The sequence below is a fragment of the Sturnus vulgaris genome, unplaced genomic scaffold (assembly GCF_052056855.1).
Source record: "Sturnus vulgaris isolate bStuVul1 unplaced genomic scaffold, bStuVul1.hap1 Scaffold_194, whole genome shotgun sequence".
Classification (NCBI taxonomy): domain Eukaryota; kingdom Metazoa; phylum Chordata; class Aves; order Passeriformes; family Sturnidae; genus Sturnus; species Sturnus vulgaris.
In genome coordinates this window covers 5586273-5607417 of record NW_028276164.1, presented here as the reverse complement: position 1 = coordinate 5607417, position 21145 = coordinate 5586273, and the positions used below count along the sequence as shown (strand labels likewise).

The following is a 21145-nucleotide window of genomic DNA, read 5'->3' as shown; positions in this document are numbered from 1 at the left end:
GGGGGAGGTTACCACACACCTGGTCAGCTCAGACAGCAGAGCTGTACGGGCTTGTGAGAGCCTGTGAATTACACCAGGACAAGACAGTAAATATCTTTACTGATTCTAAATATGCATAGGGGGTGATACATGCATTTGGAAAACGATGGAAAAAAAAAAAGAGGTTTATTCAGCTGCAAAGGAAAGACATTAGCTCACGAGAACTTAATCTCTCGCCTATTGGAGGCAGTGAATTTACCAAAAAGGGTGGCGATAATCCACATTAAGGGGCATCAGGCAGGATGGTCGGAGGAGGCAATAGGAAACCGACTGGCTGATGAAGAAGCTCGCAAAGCTGCATTGTTGCCAGAAGTCTCTAAGATCCTGCCTTTGCTCCCAGTAACTGCACCGCTGCCAGAGAAACTCTCTTTTCCACCAGAGAAACTTGAGATAATTAAAAAGAGTGAGGCAGAGGAAAGAAGAAAATAATTGGTTTACAAGGAATGGTAAGCAGTGGATACCAAGAGCTCTAGCCTTACAATTGTTAAAACAACTGTCTCTTGTGAAATCTCTTCGACAGGAAGCTCAGCTGGCACAGACCCTGCTTTTGGACTTTGCTGTTCACAACATCCAACCGGGACACTGGGTCCTGGTTAAGGAGTGGGAAGAAGCACCACTGGTGGCCAAGTGGCGTGGACCTTTCCAGGCGTTGCTGAGCACAGACACAGCCGTCAAGACAGCTGAACACGGCTGGACCCATCACACTCGGGCCAAGGTCTCTGCAGCCCCAGAGATTTGGACATCTCAGCTGGAGGAGAAGGACGGGAAGCCGCGACTGACACTCGGCAGGAGGGGACTGGAGCAGCAGCCAGGGCGTCGACATCGGGGGAAGCCTCGTGTGCCCACCCACAGAGTGCCTGCTGAAATAGTCTGTGTGGGCATCCCTCCTCTCAGATCTCCAGGCACTGGGGGCCAACCCTTGCTGTCATTGTTTTCTTTATGTTAAGCTGTTTCTGTGCCTTCACTCGCCACAGGTGGTGTGGAAGACAACGTGAAAGTAAAAATTAAGTTAGGAGATTAGATTACACAATCAGAATGTTTCTCTTAATAATGTTCCCTTTATATTATCAGTTAGGTTAGGGCCAAGAATGGGAAAATAATTTTTTGACCTTAGGAGAAAAAGTAGCAAAAACCTTTAACCTTAGCAATTGTTGGGTCTGTGGAGGTCCAGGAGAATCTGAAAACGGGCCATGGGTGGCCAGCCCAGTAAAACCTCAATAGTAGATTAGCACCCTGAGTAAGGTCCGTAATGGAACAGGATTTTGGGATGAAGAAGGAAGTCCATGGCGGCTTCATTCTTCTGAAAAAGACACTTATTTCCTAAAGAGACAAGTAGATGACAATGGAAAAGTGGTGAAACAAATTGCAAAATGAATTTAAAAAATTAGCTCATGTGCCAGTCCAAAGATGAAAAGGATTGGAATGGGACATGTTTTCTTGGCTACCTGGTGGACTATAAGTTAAACAACTGCTTTTTTTCCTCTTATGTGCTGTAGCAACTCTAATCTTTTTGCCAGGCATGTTCCCTTGCTTAGTACAACTTATTCAACATGTGATCAAAGGGATGCAGGTAAGAGCCACGCCTACTGATCCAGAGATGGTTACAAAAGGACAGAAATTGATGTCACTCCAAATAATTACAAAACCAAAAACAACTCAGGAACAAGAAATTAAGACAATGATACCTAAAGTTTGTAAAGACAATTATTAAAAAATAAAAGAGGAAGGATTGAGAGGAATGTTGAATTTGTCTTTACAAATGAGTTGTGGATCAGCCTGTAGATAAGGCTAGCACTGAGAGATAAAAGAACCAATGGGATGGATTCCACTGATTGATGAATGGAAAGAGATATTTGCCTTTACAAATAAACTGTAAGGCTGCTGATAAATGAAATTGGATATCAAAAGATGAAAGAAGCAACGGGGGGGGGAAACTATGAATTCTATAAGAATTAAAAATTAAAAGGGAAGTTTATACATTAGAGAGGAATTTCAGGTATCAGGCGTTCCGGGAAGTCTGTGCCTCTCAAGTACCTCAGCCAATGGGGAAAGAGAGAGGGAAATGCGGCCGGGAAAATAGGATAAAAAGGAGGCTGCGTCCTCCAAAAATTTGAGAGATCCCAGGGGAATGTCCCATGGCCTCTCTCTTTATTCGAATAAAGCAAAAAGGACTCCTCTGTCTCCTTTTTGGACATAAACCTCTGGTGTTTGTGGATTAATTTTCCTGACATAGGTGACCCGGGAGGGGGACCTCGCCCCCAATATCTTGGGCGGTCCTGGCAGGGTTTTTTTGAAAGGGTGAGGGATATTTGGAGCTCACCCGAAGTATCTTTAGTTCTCCCTGTTTCTTCTTTTCGGGACGCGGCGGGCAGAGCGGTGTTTGCATCTTGCAGGGCTCCAAAGCTGTCCCGAAATCCCCTTTTGGGGGATCCTGTGGGGTCCCCGGGTGGTTTTTTGGGGATGTCTGTGTGGCGGCTGCAGACAGAGCCCCGGCGGTGGGTGGGGGATGGAGGTCCCCGGAGCCCCGTGGCGATCGCCCGGGACTGGCAGGGCGAGAGGAGCAGCCTTGAGGGGGGGAAAGCGAAAAGGGGAGAGCCCAGGGAGTGCCCGAGCCTGAAATGGGGGCCTGGAGAGGGGGGACCCCGAGAGCCGGGAGTGAGGGGAGCCTGGAGAAGGGATGAGCCTGGAGATGGGGAACCCCTGGGACACCAAAGTGGGGACCCCAAAGCCTCCCAGGGCTCTGGCCACGCCAGGGGCTACAAGGCCACGAGGCCGGGGCTGCTCCGGGCCGCTTCCAGGCTGTCCCTCTGCTCTTGGGTGCCGGGGGTGGCCCTTTGTGACACGGGCGTGTGTCAGGGCCCTCGGTGATGCGGGACATTGTGGTGCTGTCATGAATGAGAGCGTTTGAGATCGCTTAAAAATTGGTGACAAATGCATGAACAAAGTCAGATTTAATATTAAGCAACAAAGTACAATAAGTTTGTTGGCAAGATTCACTCCACTGCCTACAGGACAGGTGAGGCACAACAAGGCAAGAACAACACCAAATAAAATCCATGCAATCAGAACAGAAATTAACTGGGAACTCCCTAGGGGAGTGTGGGTGGGTGTGTGCTGTGTTTAGGTGCATGCAGGGATTAAAAGGAACACGGCCTAAAAACTTAACAACTTATAAAAAAACTTAAAAAAAGAACTTAAACAACTCTTTAACTTCTACCTTAATTTGTAACTTAACTTATACCTTAGGCCTAGCAATTCAACAGACAAACAACACCGAACTTATACCTAACTTAACTGATAACATTAACAATTCCACAGAGCAATAACACTTAACAGCATTTAAGCTAACTTACAGCTATAACTTCCAAGTTGTACTTAGCAACTTAATACAAAAACAACCCTGATTACTTACATTTAAGAACTTAGCAAAACACTTAGCATTTAACAGCATTTAAGTATGTTCATAACTATAACTGAACCTTGCTTCCAGGCATAACTTAGATATCCAAGGTACTTCCACATCTAGGAAAGCTGTATTTCTCCCAGATTTGCTATAGCATATGTGCAGGGGCACACACACAGACAGGAACAGTCAGTGCAAACAATTCCCCCCAGAGCTCAGTGAAATCCTCCCTTCAGATGTTTTTGCATCTCCCACTGGCCGAAGGATGGGGCCTTGAGCAGTGAGGGTATGGGCCCAGGACACGTCGTGTTTCAGTGATCCTCCAGGCACAGCAAAGCCGAGGGTTTGCTGGCTCTGAGGCCACTCAGAGGGAGACTGCTGGTCACAGCACACGGTGGCCCAGGAGAGCTCAAAGGTCTCCTTTTGGATTTCTGCTGGCAGGGTCACAAGAGAGTGGGCTCCAGTCATAACCATGTTTCATCCTGGCCGCAGTTTGGGTGGGACTTTATCTAGAAGTGGGGGAATGCATCCCCACACTGGGATCTCAGGGGTGCCCATGGCCTGGGTGACGCTGGCCCGATGCCAGGCACCCACCAAAGCCACTCTGACCCTGCCCCTCCAGCTGCAAGGCAAGAGAAAGTTGAACCAGGAACTCCAGGATCAGATTACGACAGGGAGAGCAAACACACAAAACAGCAAAACGGGTGTAACAGACCCAGCCTGGGCACAGCGAGGGAATTTATTCCCAATCAAATCATAGCAACAGAAGGAAAAGAGAGAGAAATCTCTCCAACAACTTCCCCCCACCCAATGGGGTTCACCAGGACCACGGATCACCACGGCTCTGCCCAACGGGGGTCACTGGGGATCATCCAACACCGATCCTCCCATGGGGGATGGAGCTGGAGCAGAGCACGAAGCTCTTCCCACACTCGGGACACTCACAGGGCTTCCCTTAGTGGTGACTCCGTTGGTGTCGGGTCAAGTTAGAGCTCTGTGAGAAGCTCTTCCCACACTCAGGACACTCGTAGGGCCTCTCCCCAGTGTGGATGCGCCGGTGGACAGTGAGGTTGCCATTCTGCTTGAATCCCTTCCCGCAGTCGGGGCAGCGGAAGGGCCTCTCCTCTGTGTGAATCCGCTCGTGTAGGAGGAGATTGGAGCTTCTCTGAAACCTCTTCCCACACTTGGGACACTCGTAGGGCCTCTCCCCACTGTGGATGCGCTGGTGGTATCTCAGGGAGGACATCCACCCAAAACTCTTCCCACATTCCAAGCAGGTGTAGGGCCGTTCCCCTGTGTGGATCACCTGGTGCTGGATCAGGGTGGAGCTGTTGCTGAAGCTCTTGCTGCATTCCCCACACTCGTAGGGCTTTTCCCCAGTGTGGATCATCTGATGCTGGATCAGCCTGCACTTGTAGCTGAAACCCTTCCCACATTCCGAGCACTCGTGGGGCTTCTCCCCTCCAGGAGGCTTCTCCACCAGCTCTGAGCTCTGCCTGGATCTCCGGCCGCCTTCCCAGCTCAGGGAGGGTCTTTCCTCCTCACAGCTCCCTGGGCTGGGTTTGCAGTCCCTCCTCGTGAGAGATCTCCAGGGCTTTTCTGCCTCCTCCATCCCTGCACACCTGAGGAATGAAAATTCCTGGTTTAGGGGGAAATAACAAGAAGAGAGCTCCATAAACTGGGTGTTCCTCCTTGCCCAAGTTCATCTCTGGTAGACATTGATCATCTTGTGTCTGTAATAACCTCCCAAACACCAAGATTCCTGCCCAAAATCCTCCAAACTTTAACACACGGATCAAAAACTCCCCAAATATCAAGCTTCAGCCAAAATCCCCTCCAGACATGTGCTGGTTTGAATGCAAAACCAATGAGAGAATCAGTCAGAAATACAATTCTATAGGAAAAAAGATAAGAGAAAAAAAATACATGCAATAGTACAAAAGAAAACAACTGACAGAATCAGAATACAACCTGACACCCCGCTAGTTAGGGTGGTGGTAGCAGTCCCGATGAAGTGGTCTTGTTGTAGTAGTGATGCTGTAGAAAGGTCTGGTAGCTCTTGTCCTCTGGAAACCAGTGGGTGAGGGCTGCCTTGGTGTTCCCAATCTCAGATTTTATCTAGGTAGGAAAGGCTTGGCTCCTCCCCCTGGCTGGAGCATCTCCCAATGGGATGATGGAATTTTATCAGTCATGCAGTGGCACTCAATGGCCCATTAACAGAAGATATCTTCCTGGAGGAAGGGTGGGTTGTGGAAAAGATAAAGAACACTGCCCCACCTGGTTTTAACAGATGGCCCATTAGCAGAGGATATCTCCCACACAGATAAGGATCACTGCTCCACCTGGTTTTATCCACCACTCTTTGTTCTTTTGTTTCTTCCTGGGATCTCTGACTGGTTACTTCATGTTTGCTGCTGATTTCTTCTTCCTTTTGAGGATGAAAATGGTAAAAGTGTCTTTGACCTGCCTTGCTGGATATTGTGAAGAGGAACAGTCATCTACTGCAAGTGGAAGTGTCACAGGTGGAGCAGAGTTCTGTGAGTGCTGTATCAAACCAGACCTCGTCAGACCTGACAGAACAACTGGTCCATGCTGCCCTTCACTGCTCTGCCTGTTCCCCACTGTTTCATGCCAGAGTAATTTAACTGCTGTTAATTGGGTGTGTGTTTCACTCGAGCCAGTCCAGCAGAACCAGCAGAAAGCAGCCCCAGAATGAATGGGGCTCTGCAGAGGAGCCCCAGACTATTCATCAGCCTGCCCGCAGAACTGGCTCCAACTCTGAACCCTTGTGACCACACTCTGAAGAAGACACACTTCTGATATTTCTGAGGCACTTATGACCGAGGCACTGCATGTGCTTGTTCAGGTAAGAGTCCCTAAGTTCTTTCATACTTCAGGAAAAATCCTGCAGCAGTGCATACCCAGCATCTGCTATCAGCACATCCTGGCTGCACGTGCAGGAGAAGCAGCAGCAGCATTGTACACGTGGGTTTGTTAAGCTGAACTCCCCTACACTTTGAACAGTGCTCATCACAAACATATTTCATGGCACACCGGTGCCATACATTTCTCCTAAAAGCCTCCCTTGTAACTAAACTTTGCTAGAAATTAATACCGAGGATGAAGGAGCAACTTCGGTCTCAGTCCGGAGGTGGAGGGGTTCTAAACACTGACTTTGCGAGAGCAGCATCTCTCCTGAAGCGCTCAGGGCCACCCGAGCCGCCGCCGGGAGCGCGGTGCAGAAGCCGGCCCGGACTCAGCCGCAGCGCCGGGCACCGCGCATCGCTGCTCTGCAGGGCGGCCCGCACGTCCTCCAGCAGCTGCCGCAGGCTGCCCTTCTCCTGCTGCAGCTCGGCCATGCGCTCCTCGGCCCGCTCCAGCGCCACCATCTCCTCGCAGCGCTCTCGGGAGCAGGGCCCCGGCGGCCGCCGCTCGGGCTCGGCGGGGGCTGCGCGGGCGGATGTGGCTCTCGATGTGCTCGCCCTCCCGGCCCAGCGGCAGCCGCGGCCCCGCGCGGGTGCTGAAGCGGCCGCGGAGCCGCGCGTGGAGCTGGCGGAAGGTGAGCTCGGCCCAGAGCCCGTCCCACAGCCCCGCGCACTCCTCGGGCTCCGCCGCCTCCTCCGGCGCCAGCGCCCGGCACAGCGTGCGGGACTCCTCGCCGGGGATGCGGCCCGGCCCGGCCCGGCGCAGTCCCGCTGCTGGAAGATCTCCTGCAGGGACTGCTCCGGGCCGCTGGCCAGCACGACCATCTCGTTCTCCACGCCGCGCTCCAGCCCGTAGCGGTGGGCGAGGGCGCTGAGCAGCCACTGCGTGCGCCGGGCCGGACGCCCGGAGGGGTCCCAGCCCTCAGGCGGCTCCATCGCGCCCGCCCGGCCCGCGGCGCTGCCCGAGCATCCTGAGCGCCGCCCGCCCGAGCGCTCGGCCCCGGCCCCGGCACGGAGCGCCCGGCTCGCCCCGCACGGAGCCGCGTCCGCCTTTGTCCAGCAGGAGCAGGGACTTGGGCAAAGCGGGCAGGTGCCGCCCTGCTCCCTTTGTCTGCCAAGCCCGAGCCCCAAGTGTGGTTCTTATTTCTTAGCTAATTTCTCCCTGGTTTCTCTCTAACACAAGCAAGACAATTGCATCGCATAATCCAGTTTGACAAGTAAGGCTTGTGAACGAGTGAGCGCTTCCACTAAATTAAAAACCCAATGTGTGTAGCCGTGGAATGGGGTTTTAACCCTTTAAGTGCGGCGGAAATAAGATGCACAGCTACATGGTCATCTTTCATGACAGGAAAAAAGAGACAAGTTTATTCAGAAATACACTTGGTTTTATAGCATGACTCGTAATTCCCAGAGTAGAGAAAAGGTGATTGGTTCAGACAGAAGACACCCCATTCCCAGGGCCTGGTCACACATCACAACAGCTGTTCTATCTTTGTTACTAATTCCTTTTTATTTTGACCAAATTTTCAGCCTGGGAGAAATTCTCCCTAGCCTTGAGCTGGACCAGCTTATCAGCTGGGAACAGAGCTGAAAAGCTCCAGCCTGGAATATTTTTCAGGCTGTAATTTTCTTACTTTCTCAATATGTGTCCCACAAATGTGCTTGAACGTCGACCTTCTGTTCGCTCAGGCTTCCTCACCTCTGTAGATGAGGTGACTTCCTGGTGTTGGTGTGTGGATGTTAAGAGGTCTGTGTTAGAGATGAGTAAGTGTTCAACTCGTTCAAACGAGCTGCCCAAAGCAGTGATTTTGGTCTCTCTTTGCCTGGGGAGCAGGACCGGGGTTGTTGAACGCAGGCAGCAGCACGAGCAGGGCTCCTCCAGCAGCAGGGACACGCCAGGAGCCAGAGGGGACCGTGGCACCAGAGGGGACCGTGGCACCAGCCATGCCCGAGGTCTGAACAGGCTGCCAAAGTCAGGTGGTGCTGACAGGCTGCGTTAACAGCCCAGGTAAGGCGTGGTGAGGAGCCAGGGCTGGGGGCCACCCAAGGAGTCCTGTCAAGAGCAAATCATTCTAATATTCTCTCTAGGGCAAAAAAGGAACAAACCAGTCCAGTTGATATGCGAGGAAAAAGAATTCAAGTTCGTTTAAAACGCTGCTTAGGTTGGGTTTCTATTGAGTGAACTGGTGTTAATAAATATTCGGTCCCATATGATGGAGTTTCTCTGCAAATAGGCCTTGACGGGAAATTTCTGAATACCTTTTGTTTTGCTCTTTCTTAAGTTGAACACCTGAGTAGCTTTGTTGAGGAATGGAGAACTATTTGTAGGTCAGTATTTTCTCAGGAGGAGCCTTAAATTTTATCACAGGAGGAAGGAAAGGCAAAGGTTTGAAAGCCTTCCCCTGCTGAAGTGACACACTTTGAGAGGAGTCTGTGAGGAGAAGTCCCCTCAGGCACTGCCAGGGCTGTTTGCCTCCTCTGCAGGCTCAGTATTCTGGGAGCTCCACAAGCCTCAGCTGCCACTGTATTTTCCCCTGAATATTTTTTGTCGTGCAGTAACAGGGAGAATATTTTGTGCTAGATTCTCCTCTGGGCTGAGAGGAATGTTGAATTTGTCTTTACAAATGAGCTCTGGATCTGCCTGTAGATAAGGTTAAGCACTGAGAGATAAAAGAAACAATGGGATGGATTCCACTGATTGATGAATGGAAAAAGATGTTTGCCTTTACAAACAAACTGTAAGGCTGCTGATAAATGAAATTGGATATCGAAAGATGAAAGAAGCAATGGGGGGGAAAACTATGAATTCTATAAGAATTAAAAATTAAAAGGAAGGGTTATACATTAGAGAGGAATTTCAGGTATCAGGCGTTCCGGGAAGTCTGTGCCTCTCAAGTACCTCAGCCAAAGGGGAAAGAGAGAGGGAAATGCGGCCGGGAAAATAGGATAAAAAGGAGGCTGCGTCCTCCAAAAATTTGAGAGATCCCAGGGGAATGTCCCATGGCCTCTCCCTTTATTCGAATAAAGCAAAAAGGACTCCTCTGTCTCCTTTTTGGACATAAACCTCTGGTGTTTGTGGATTAATTTTCCTGACAATTTTGGGGGCTCGTCCGGGATCTTTCCACCATCCGGGGCAGCAAGTGGAGCTGAAGGCGCCTCACCCAGTTTGGGTGATCAGCTCCCCTTGGTGCCGGCCGGTACCGGGCGATCCATTGGGTTCCCGAGACTGTCCAGGAGACAGACGAGTGGCGGACCAGGGGGGTCCGTGAAGAGTCCGCAGGGAAGGACCACTGAAAATCTCACCGGTGAGTAAAATGGGATCTTCGGGGAGCAAACCTGGGAGGGCACCCATGGAGGGTAGCACAGGTAAAACGGGGCACCCAGAGAGGGTTGGAAAGGTGAAGCCGCGAAGGGACCCCGGCAAAAGGGATGACGATCCCATAGTACCCCCGGAGAGTCCCTTGGGGAGAGTGCTGAGGTCTTGGGAAAGATTGTATATTCACCCAGAAGTAACTATGGAAATGATGGTAAAATATTGTTATTTTGTGTGGCCAGAGTATAAGTTGGCAAGGGGACTTATATGGCTACCTTATGGAACAGATAAAATTCATTTGTGTCGAATTTTGTGGAGGTATTTAAGGAAATTTATATGTTAAGGAAAAAAAAAAAAAAAGGAGAAGAAGAAAGTGGTGAGGATTGGGATGTTTTTCAGCACCTTCCCCTGTCTTGTCCTCCAGTGTTGCCAGCTGACCCCGGTCGTCTGTATCCTCAACTTCCAGAGCAAAGGGATCAGGAGAATGTTATTCTTACAGCCCCACCTGAGAAGGATAATGGTGTAGGGGGAGGGGAGCAGCATGTTGTATCACCCCCCAGAACTAGAAGAGGAACTCAGTTTAGGGCATCAGAAGCCCCCCAAGCGACAGGGGTACACCAGATGCCACTCTGTCAAGTTCCTTTGGGGAGTCAAGGGGGAGGATTTGGGTTTGTAATTGTACCACTCACTACCCAGGATTTAAGAAGGTTGAAAAAAAAAAAAGATTTGGATGATCCCATAGAGGTGGGGGAAAAGATAGAGAAATATTTGGGAAATGCAGATCATACGTGAAAGGATTGGGATTTTCTCTTGGGAATTTTGTTTGGGTCATCAGAGAAACAAATGATTTTGCAGAAAGCTCGGCAGCTGTGGGAGGATGAACATCCACAAGCAGCAGGAGGGGGCTGAACCCAATGCACCTACGGTGGGTGATGCCATCCCCCAGGCAGACCCCCAGTGGGACCCAAATAACCAGGCCAGTCTGGCTCACCGTGATTGCCGTGCTTATTTGATCAGGGCAATCAAGTCAGCGGCTCCCAGAACTAACAACATAGCTAAGGCTCTGTCGTTGGAACAGGAGAAACAGGAAAGCCCTCATTGGTTGGAGAGGATTAGGGATGCCTTGAGGAAGCACGGGGGGATGGATCCTGAAGGGCCAGCCTTCAACACATTGCTTAAGGTGCAATTTGTTACTAAGGCCTGGCCTGATATAAGGAAAGGAGTACAGAAGGATGAAGAGTGGCAGAAAAAGCCTCTAGAGGAATTGGTTAGAAAAACACAGCAGATATATGTAAGAAGGGATGAGGAAAAGGCAAAAGCTAAAGCAAGGATGATGGCAGAGTTTTTGTAGCCCCGGAGGAATAAACCGCAGGGTCCAAGGGTCCCCAGGGACAGAGGGGACAGGGTCGGCCACAAGGAAGTGGCAGAGGGATTCCCTCCTCGGCAGGGGACAGCCGACCCAAACAGCGGCTGGGGAAGAACCAGTGTGCTGTCTGCAGGGCAGAAGGGCATTGGAAAAACGAGTGTCCACAGAAACAACTGGACCCTGAGGAGGAGGAAGTCCAGAGGATAATGGAAATGGATTGTTAGGGGTGTCAGGGGCTCCTATTATACCAAGAACCCACCACTCAGGAGCCCTTGATAACTTTTAAGGAAGCTCAGCTGGCACAGACCTTGCCTTTGGACTTTGCTGTTCACAACATCCAACCGGGACACTGGGTCCTGGTTAAGGAGTGGGAAGAAGCACCACTGGTGGCCAAGTGGCGTGGACCTTTCCAGGCGTTGCTGAGCACAGACACAGCCGTCAAGACAGCTGAACACGGCTGGACCCATCACACTCGGGCCAAGGTCTCTGCAGCCCCAGAGATTTGGACATCTCAGCTGGAGGAGAAGGACAGGAAGCCGCGACTGACACTCGGCAGGAGGGGACTGGAGCAGCAGCCAGGGCGTCGACATCGGGGGAAGCCTCGTGTGCCCACCCACAGAGTGCCTGCTGAAATAGTCTGTGTGGGCATCCCTCCTCTCAGATCTCCAGGCACTGGGGGCCAACCCTTGCTGTCATTGTTTTCTTTATGTTAAGCTCTTTCTGTGCCTTCACTCGCCACAGGTGGTGTGGAAGACAACGTGAAAGTAAAAATTAAGTTAGGAAATTAGATTACACAATCAGAATGTTTCTCTTAATAATGTTCCCTTTATATTATCAGTTAGGTTAGGGCCAAGAATGGGAAAATAATTTTTTGACCTTAGGAGAAGAAGTAGCAAAAACCTTTAACCTTAGCAATTGTTGGGTCTGTGGAGGTCCAGGAGAATCTGAAAACGGGCCATGGGTGGCCAGCCCAGTAAAACCTAAATAGTAGATTAGCACCCTGAGTGAGGTCCGTAATGGAACAGGATTTTGGGATGAGGAAGGAAGTCCATGGCTGCTTCATTCTTCTGAAAAAGACACTTATTGCCTAAAATAAGGCAAATAGATGACAATGGAAAAGTGGTGAAACAAATTGCAAAATGAATTAAAAAAATTAGCTCATGTGCCAGTCCAAAGATGAAAAGGATGGGAATGGGACATGTTTTCTTGGCTACCTGGTGGACTATAAGTTAAACAACTGCTTTTTTTCCTGTTATGTGCTGTAGCAACTCTAATCTTTCTACCATGCATGATCCCTTGCTTAGTACAACTTATTCAACATGTGATCAAAGGGATGCAGGTAATAGCCACGCCTACTGATCCAGAGATGGTTACAAAAGGACAGAAATTGATGTCACTCCAAATAATTACAAAACCAAAAAAGACTCAGGAACAAGAAATTAAGTCAATGAGAGCTAAAGTGTGTAAAGACAATTATTAAAAAATAAAAGAGGAGGGGTTGAGAGGAATGTTGAATTTGTCCTTTACAAATGAGCTGTGGATCTGCCTGTAGATAAGGCTAGCACTGAGAGATAAAAGAAACAATGGGATGGATTCCACTGATTGATGAATGGAAAGAGATATTTGCCTTTACAAACAAACTGTAGGGCTGCTGATAAATCAAATTGGATATTGAAAGATGAAAGAAGCAACGGGGGGAAACTATGAATTCTATAAGAATTAAAAATTAAAAGGAAGGGTTATACATTAGAGGGGAACTTCAGGTATCAGGCGTTCTGGGAAGTCTGTGCCTCTCAAGTACCTCAGCCAAAGGGGAAAGAGAGAGGGAAATGTGGCCGGGAAAATAGGATAAAAAGGAGGCTGCGTCCTCCAAAAATTTGAGAGATCCCAAGGGAGTCCCATGGCCTCTCCCTTTATTTGAATAAATCAAAAAGGACTCCTCTGTCTCCTTTTTGGACATAAACCTCTGGTGTTTGTGGATTAATTTTCCTGACATAAAGAACTTTGGGATTCTTACCTGCACAAGCACGTGCAGTGCCTCAGTCATAAGTGCCTCAGAAATATCAGAAGTGTGTCTTCTTCAGAGTGTGGTCACAAGGGTTCAGAGTTGGAGCCAGTTCTGCAGGCAGGCTGATGAATAGTCTGGGGCTCCTCTGCAGAGCCCCATTCATTCTGGGGCTGCTTTCTGCTGGTTCTGCTGGACTGGCTCGAGTGAAACACACACCCAATTAACAGCAGTTAAATTACTGTGGCATGAAACAGTGGGGAACAGGCAGAGCAGTGAAGGGCAGCATGGACCAGTTGTTCTGGCAGGTCTGACGAGGTCTGGTTTGATACAGCACTCACAGAACTCTGCTCCACCTGTGACACTTCCACTTGCAGTAGATGACTGTTCCTCTTCACAATATCCAGCAAGGCAGGTCAAAGACACTTTTACCATTTTCATCTTCAAAAGGAAGAAGAAATCAGCAGCAAACATGAAGTAACCAGTCAGAGGTCCCAGGAAGAAACAAAAGAACAAAGAGTGGTGGAAAAAAACAGGTGGAGCAATGATCCTTATCTCTGTGGGAGATATCCTCTGCTAATGGGCCATCTGGTAAAACCAGGTAGGGCAATGTTCTTTATCTTTTCCACAACCCATCCTTCCTCCAGGAAGATATCTTCTGTTAATGGGCCATTGAGTGCCACTGCATGACTGATAAAATTCCATCATCCCATTGGGAGATGCTCCAGCCAGGGGGAGGAGCCAAGCCTTTCCTACCTAGAGAAAATCTGACATTTGGAACACCAAGGCAGCCCTTACCCACTGGTTTCCAGAGGACAAGAGCTACCAGACCTTTCTACAGCATCACTACTACAACAAGACCACTTCATCTGGACTGCTACCACCATCAAAACTAGCGGGGTGTCAGGTTGTATTCTGATTCTGTCAGTTGTTTTCTTTTCTACTATTTCATGTATTATTTTTCTCTTATCTTTTTTCCTATAAAATTGTATTTCTGACTTGGAGACTTTCACTGGTTTTGCTTTCAAACCAGCACAATTTTGGAGGGGATTTTGGCTGAATCTATATATTTGGGGTGGTTTTGATCTGTGTCTTAAAGTTTGGAGGATTTTGGGTGGGAATCTTGGTGTTTGGGAGGTTATTACAGACACAAGATGCTCAATGACTTCCAGAGATGAACTTGGGCAAGGAGGAACACCCAGTTTATGGAGCTCTCTTCTTGTTATTTCCCCCTAAACCAGGAATTTTCATTCCTCAGGTGTGCAGGGATGGAGGAGGCAGAAAAGCCCCGGAGATCTCTCACGAGGAGGGGCTGCAAACCCAGCCCAGGGAGCTGCGAGGAGGAAAGACCCTCCCTGAGCCGGGAAGGCGGCCGGAGATCCAGGCAGAGCTCAGAGCTGGTGGAGAAGCCTCCTGGAGGGGAGAAGCCCCACAAGTGCTTGGAATGTGGGAAGAGTTTCAGCTACAGGTCCCAGCTGATCCTACACCAGAGGATCCACACTGGGGAGAAGCCCTACGAGTGTGGGGAATGTGGGAAGGGCTTCAGCAACAGCTCCAACCTGATCCAGCACCAGGTGATCCACACAGGAGAACGGCCCTACAGCTGCTCGGAATGTGGGAAGAGCTTTGGATGGAGCTCTGACCTGAGAAAACACCAGCGCATCCACACCGGGGAGAGGCCCTATGAGTGTCCCAAGTGTGGGAAGAGGTTTCAGACCAGCTCCAATCTCCTCCTACATGAGCGGATTCACACAGAGGAGAGGCCCTTCCGCTGCCCCGACTGCGGGAAGGGATTCAACCGCAACTTCACCCTCATCAGGCACCGGCGCATCCACACTGGGGAGAGGCCCTACGAGTGTCCTGAGTGTGGGAAGAGCTTCTCACAGAGGTGCAACTTGACCCAACACCAACGGAGTCACCACTGAGGGAAGCCCTGTGAGTGCCCGAGTGTGGGAAGAGCTTTGTGATCTGTTCCAGCTCCATCCCCCATGGGAGGATCGGTGTTGGATGATCCCCAGTGACCCCCGTTGGGCAGAGCCCTGGTGATCTGTGTTCCTGGTTATCCCCGTTGGGTGAGGGGGAAGGGGCTTGAGAGATTTCTGTCTCTTTTCCTTCTATTGCTATGATTTGGTTGGTAATAAATTCCCTTGCTGAGCCCAGGCTATGTCTGTGACATCCGTTTTGCTGTTTGCTGTGTTTGCTCGTCCTGTCTTAATCTGCTCCTGGAGCTACTGGTTAAACTTTCTCTTCCCTTGCAGCTCGAGGGGTAGGGTCAGAGTGGCTCTGGTGGGTGCCTGGCATCGGGCCAGTGTCACCTTGTCTTGGTTTGAAAGACAGGTATTTTCTAAGGAAAGGCAAGAACCCCTTTCTGACACCTGTGTCCACTGGGACACGAGAGGGACCTTGTTCCCACCCCTCTCTTTGCAGGGACCTGCAGCAGGAGAAGGGATTTGGAGCCCCGAATACACCTGGGACTGGACTTGGCTCCTGACATCCATGTGGCTCCCAGAGCCCCTCACCCTGGAATATCCCAAAACCTCCCAGAGCCCTTGCTGCTCCACAGGGACACTGGGTATCCCTAGAGCCCCCCAGTGCAAGGGAAGCCTTGGGGACAGCTCTGTCCACCGAACCCCAGCACATGGATCAGGGACAGCCCCCTCCATGTCCCTCTGACTTTCCCAAGCTCTGCCCACCCCACAGGGCTCAAGAATCTGCCCTGGTCCCCGAGGATCTTTTGTGGGGCTGGAATCCCCCAAGATTTCTCACCAGGGCATCCAGAGGGGCAGCCGGGCATCACTCCCGCAGAAGCTCCACCTGCTCAGCCACGAGGGGCTGGGGAGAAAGGGGGGGTTAGAGCCACACTGGGGGATACTGGGGCTGGTTGGGAGATACTGGGGCAGGCTGGGGTGTACTGGGGCACAGTGGGGTGTGCTGGGGTGCACTGGGGGTGATGACGAGGACAGGGGAAGCTCTGGGCCCAGCAGAACTGCGGGTACCCACCTCAGACCTCTTCACTCGTTGGACGCCGTTCTTCTTCTGCAGAGAGATGGGGAGATGTCACTGGTCACCGGGGTGTCCCCAGTCCCAGCAAGGCACGGGGGGACCCAACTGGCCCCCAGTTCCCACACTGGTGCCCCAATTCCAGGACTTACCGCAATGCATCCACCTGCAGCTCCTCCTATGACTACCTGCAGATGGAGAGCAAAGGTTTAGTCTGGAATGGTCCTTGTGGGAATTCAAGAGTCACAGGTGTCCCCACGCCCTGTGGCTGTCCCCAGTCTGAGGGGGAAAATCCCTTCTGCTCCCCCCAGTCCCACTCCAGGCAGTTTCACCCGATCCCTGTTCCTGCAGGGACCACGGTGGGGATGGAGACGAGGAGAGCGAGGGGAACTTGGGGCTTCCAAGGAGGAGGGGATGGAGTGGGATGTGAGGGCCCCAAAGACACTGAACTGGGGGAACTTTGGGGACCCAGGGGATGGGGCTGGGGGAGTGGAAGGGATGGGAATGGGGGAATGCAGGTGGGGAGGCAGGAATTCCAGTGGGGGGACATGGGGGCTGAAGTGGGAGGTGGGTGGGACAGGGGAAAGCAGGGGCAGAGGACCAAAATTGTTGGGTTTGGGAGGGGCTTTGGGAGTCCAGGAGGGGGATTTGGGGATACTGTCATGGAGAATGAGAAAGGGAAGGGAGTGGAGGGAAAGAGGAGAGGAAGTGGACTGGGCATGGGGATCTTTGGAGTGCCTGGGGTGCACTGAGATGGGTGGGAATACAATGGGGACCCAGGGGAAGGGGCAGCCTTGGGAAGCTCTGGGGTGTACAGGCACGCACTGGGGTGCACTGGGATGGCCTGGAGGGTCATGGCCATGAGAGGGGAGGCTCTGGTTCAGCAGAAGAATTCAGGATACTCACATCGCCAACAGCAATGGCACCACCTCGCTGTGGAGAGAACATGAGATGTCACTGGGGTGTCCCCAGTCCTAGTAAAGATTGGGGGAGACCAAACTTCCCCCCAGTTCCTGTTGCGTTCCCTAGATACATTGTAAATGGTACATTCCGTGACCCCTGCTGTGCCCTGTATCTTGGTCCCTCTCCCCTCCCGGCCACACAGAGCTGGCTGGGATCCAATTTCTCCCCGCCCCCCCTTTCCAGACCCTAGAAAAGGTCAGGACCCACTGACCTTGCTCTCTTATCCCGCATCTCTCTCTTCCCCCGTGCTCTTTCTCTTTTTCCCCCCACTCTCTTCCCCCGTGCTTTTTCTCTTCCCCTGTTCTCTTTCCCCCCCCCCACGCTTTTACCCTGTCCTTCCCCCTCTTTTCTCTCTCTTCCCCTGCTCTTTTCCCTTCCCTTTTCACCCACAACCCACGAGAAATAAACCTATAACTTTATCAGGGGAAAGAGCCTCTTTTAATATCTTATCTATGTCTCTGTGGCTAAGGCCCAGAGGAATATCATCCCAACACCTGAGCTAGACCGGAGGAGGGTGAAAGACTCTGTATTAGGCCGAGGAAAAAGCCGTTACAGTTGGCGCTCCACGTGCGTGGTTTCTTTAAAGCACCCACGTTTCGCTGTGATCCCTAATTTCGGGATTCGACCAGCATAGGAGCTGATCAACTAGCTAAAATTTCTTTAAGCTGCATTTTGTGCAGTTCGAAGACTTTTCAGCACGAACCAGCAGCCTGTCGGTCCCAGACAGGTCGGTTCAGGACGTGGATCCACTACCGTGTACACAGACGTCTCTGCCTGCAAGAGAAAAGGTGAGTTAAGCGTCCCTTTCCGGCGGGTAGTTCCCGGAGCTCCGCGGGGGGGTCTCACCGGTGGCATTTTGCCGGCCCGGAGCCGTCCTCGGAAGGACAGGCGGCGCGGGCGTGTTTGCAGCGTGCGCGCAGCTTGGAAGCCCTCGGCCACGTGGTGCGGCGCGGGGGCTGGGGGGGGGCTGGACGCGGCCACCCCAGGCGCGGCGCGGCAGGCAGGCAGCTTTGATGGGTTTCAAAGCTGCGGCACAGGGAGGTTTTTTTGCGTTTTTACGGTTTTTACGGGTGTTTGCGGCGCGGGGGCGGTCCCTACAGCGGCGCGGGCGCCACACATAGGTTTTGCTGACAAAAAACGGCGAAATTAACATCGGTTCCGCATCTAGTAAAGTCTGAAAACCGTAGTGTACCTAGCATGTCTTAACAACTAACTCCTTTCCTGTGTTTTAACTGTAGTGGGGTAGATATAGTGCAAATTGCTAACACTATGGGAATACAGCAATCTGCCTTACAAAAGAGTATAACAAAACAACTCAAAGAAATACTAAGTTCAGGAAATGTTTTAATATCTAATAAAAAACTAGCCCGTTTTGCCAGCTGGCTGTCTGTTGAAATATCGGACCTTGAATTGCAAAATATAAATTCGATTTCATTTTGGGATGAAATAGGGGATTTATTAACTTTAAAAGTAGAAAATGGAGATAAAACTGCCTCTGTATTCCTTCCGATATTCTTACAAATTCGGAAAGTTTTAATTCAGACAGAAAACAACAGACAGCAGCAGCAAAATGATTCAAACTCACCTTCCCTTTCCAAAAATCCCTATAACCATAACCTGGAAAGCACCCCAGGGTCTCCCTTGGGAATGCAGCATGCTCAGCACGGCTGTAACTGTTCTGAACCCCCAAATCCTCCCCAGTATCCCGGTTCTGACGATTTTTCTAGAATTATCAGCTCTCCTTCCTTGTCCCCTTCCCCTCCAGGCCACGAACACGTGGCCGTATCTGGACAGGTCAGGATCGGGGTCCCAGATAGCATTGGACATGCGGTCCAGGGAGTGGGGGGGGGCCGATATGGTGGCAGCCACGTGTCTCCTCCTTCATCCCGCAACCCCCTTTACCCTCTGGTCCCAGCCCCTAAGCCTGTCCCCTCCCATAACTCATCCCTGCCCTCGGCTCCACCGCCCCCTCCCCCCTCCAAGACCCTGTCCTGCCTGGTACCTGGCGACCCCGCCCACAGGTGTTGCAACCCTGGATTCCACCACCCCTCCCCCTCTCCGGTTTCACATTCCTTCCCTCCAAGCTGCTGCGGGGTGGGGGAGGGCAATGTAGCCCCTGCTGGGTTCAGTGCCGGTGGCGGTGGGGGTGGGGAGGGATCAGCTCACAGCCCCTGGGGGATGGATGATGCTCCCGTGGTGGGGGGGGTGGGCGGCCTCCCGGGCCGGGTGGGGGGGGGGTGCCTAAACCTGAAAGTCAGCACCAGGAGAAAGAGTATGTACCATCAGTTGCTCCTGTAGTTTATCTTGGTAAGAGAAACGGAAAAAGAAGTTATCAACCTTTGTCCTACCAAGATAAAAAAGAAATTTGTAAAGTACAAAGAGAATTTGGTAGGAATAGTGAAATCTTTAAAGGCATGATGAGAGCCACTTTTAATTCAAACGAACTGGTTCCATATGATATCAAAGAGCTTTTCCGGTGTCTGTTAACTCCTTCCGAATATGATCTATGGGAAAGCCTGTGGAAAAGATCTTTAAAAGTGCTTTTACAAGAGCTTTTAAAAAGCTCAGATAATGCAAAGGATGCTGATAATAATGATATGACATATGAACACCTATGTGGGGAGAAAGATTGGCATTGCCCTGAAAATCAAACCAGAGTACTATCTAAGTCTGTCCTAGATAAAATATGCAATGCTGCAGAAAAAGCCTTTAATCAATTACCAAGAGTAGATACTAAAGGCAGTTATATTAACATTAAACAGTTTACTTCTGAGAGTTTCTTACAGTTTGTGGACCGCCTTCGTACACAAGTAGAAAGACAAGTGTCTGATCCAGTATTACAAGCTGAATTAATTAAAGAAATGGCTCAGAGGAATGCTAATGAAACCTGCCTTAGGGTTATCCTTGGCCTTCCCCTGGAGCCAGCACCTAGCTTAGCACAGATGATGGAAGCCTGCGCCAGAAAAGCAGAACTGTTCAGTGGACACGAAAGAAATCCAGGACTGGCACACCCAAGGACCATGGCAGCTGTAACACCAGAAGCCAAGAAGCAACCAATGACACCAGAGCAACTGCAGCACATCATCTGCTTCCAGTGCAAGCAGCCAGGACACTTCGCCAGGGACTGTCCACACAACCAGAAACAGAAGAAAACCAACAAACAAAAAAACTAACTTTACAGCGCGTACCCGCCATTAACACCATAGCGCGCTCGGCTATAAATACTGCGGGCTCCACACTCGCAAAAGACTCTCTCTTAATAAACAAAAAGGGGGAGGATGGGATAGAGGGTGTGGGGATGTATGTCAATGAAAATATCAAAGGTTCAGTTAACAAGGTTTGGAAGCCACTAGGCCGTTTTAGGCTTGTGACTACCAGAGGTTTTCATTTCAGGTCACCTGATTGGACAGTCATAACAGTGGACTTACCTAACAGTACACAGGACGTGACGTTAAACCACATGAAACTGGACAGTGAGTACTTTGTTGTCGGTGACACAGCACACACACCCCTAGAGATTGAGGTGGTTCCCATGACCATCAAGGGAAGCATAACTGGCCTCATTCTCTTGGCACGATGTCCTCTACCACCATATTACCTGGCTGAGGGACAAATCCTTGCCCAGGCCATTCCTGTTCCACAGGAGGTCCCAGTAGATGGAAAATCACCTGAAGTCTACTGGGCAGAAGTGGTGGGTGAGGACAAGCCCTCTCTGGCGTGCAACCTAACCTGTGGATCAGATCACCTCCATGTGGAGGGGGTACTGGACACGGGTGCTGATGTGACTATCATACCCGAAAGGATGTGGCCATCACATTGGGAACTTCAGCCTGTGGCAGGCAGAATCCAGGGTGTAGGAGGAATCAAATTGGCAAAAATATCAAAAAGCATCGTACAAATTGAGGGGCCGGATGGAAAATTGGCTAGCATCCGTCCATTTGTTACAGATTATAAATGCCCTCTATGGGGGAGAGACACCATGTCCCAGTGGGGGGTGAAATTGATTATTCCTAAAACTCCTCGGGATTTTTAGAAGCGGCCACTGTGAGGCACCCTACCCAAAAGTTGAAATGGCTAGATGATACCCCAAAGTGGGTAGCACAGTGGCCGATGAGTAAGGAGAAGCTCAGGG

The 21145-nt window shown here is 50.8% G+C and overlaps 1 protein-coding gene across 1 annotated transcript in view; it reads left to right on the top strand.

Moving 5' to 3' along the window:
- The window catches only part of LOC148218210 (uncharacterized), a 224844-nt gene that overhangs the window by 132683 nt on the left and 71016 nt on the right, over window positions 1–21145 (top strand). Inside the window, exon 7 of the mRNA XM_088157923.1 lies at window positions 14468–14938. Coding sequence (XP_088014049.1) covers window positions 14468–14938 — 471 coding nt within the window. The remainder of the gene's footprint in view (window positions 1–14467; window positions 14939–21145) is intronic.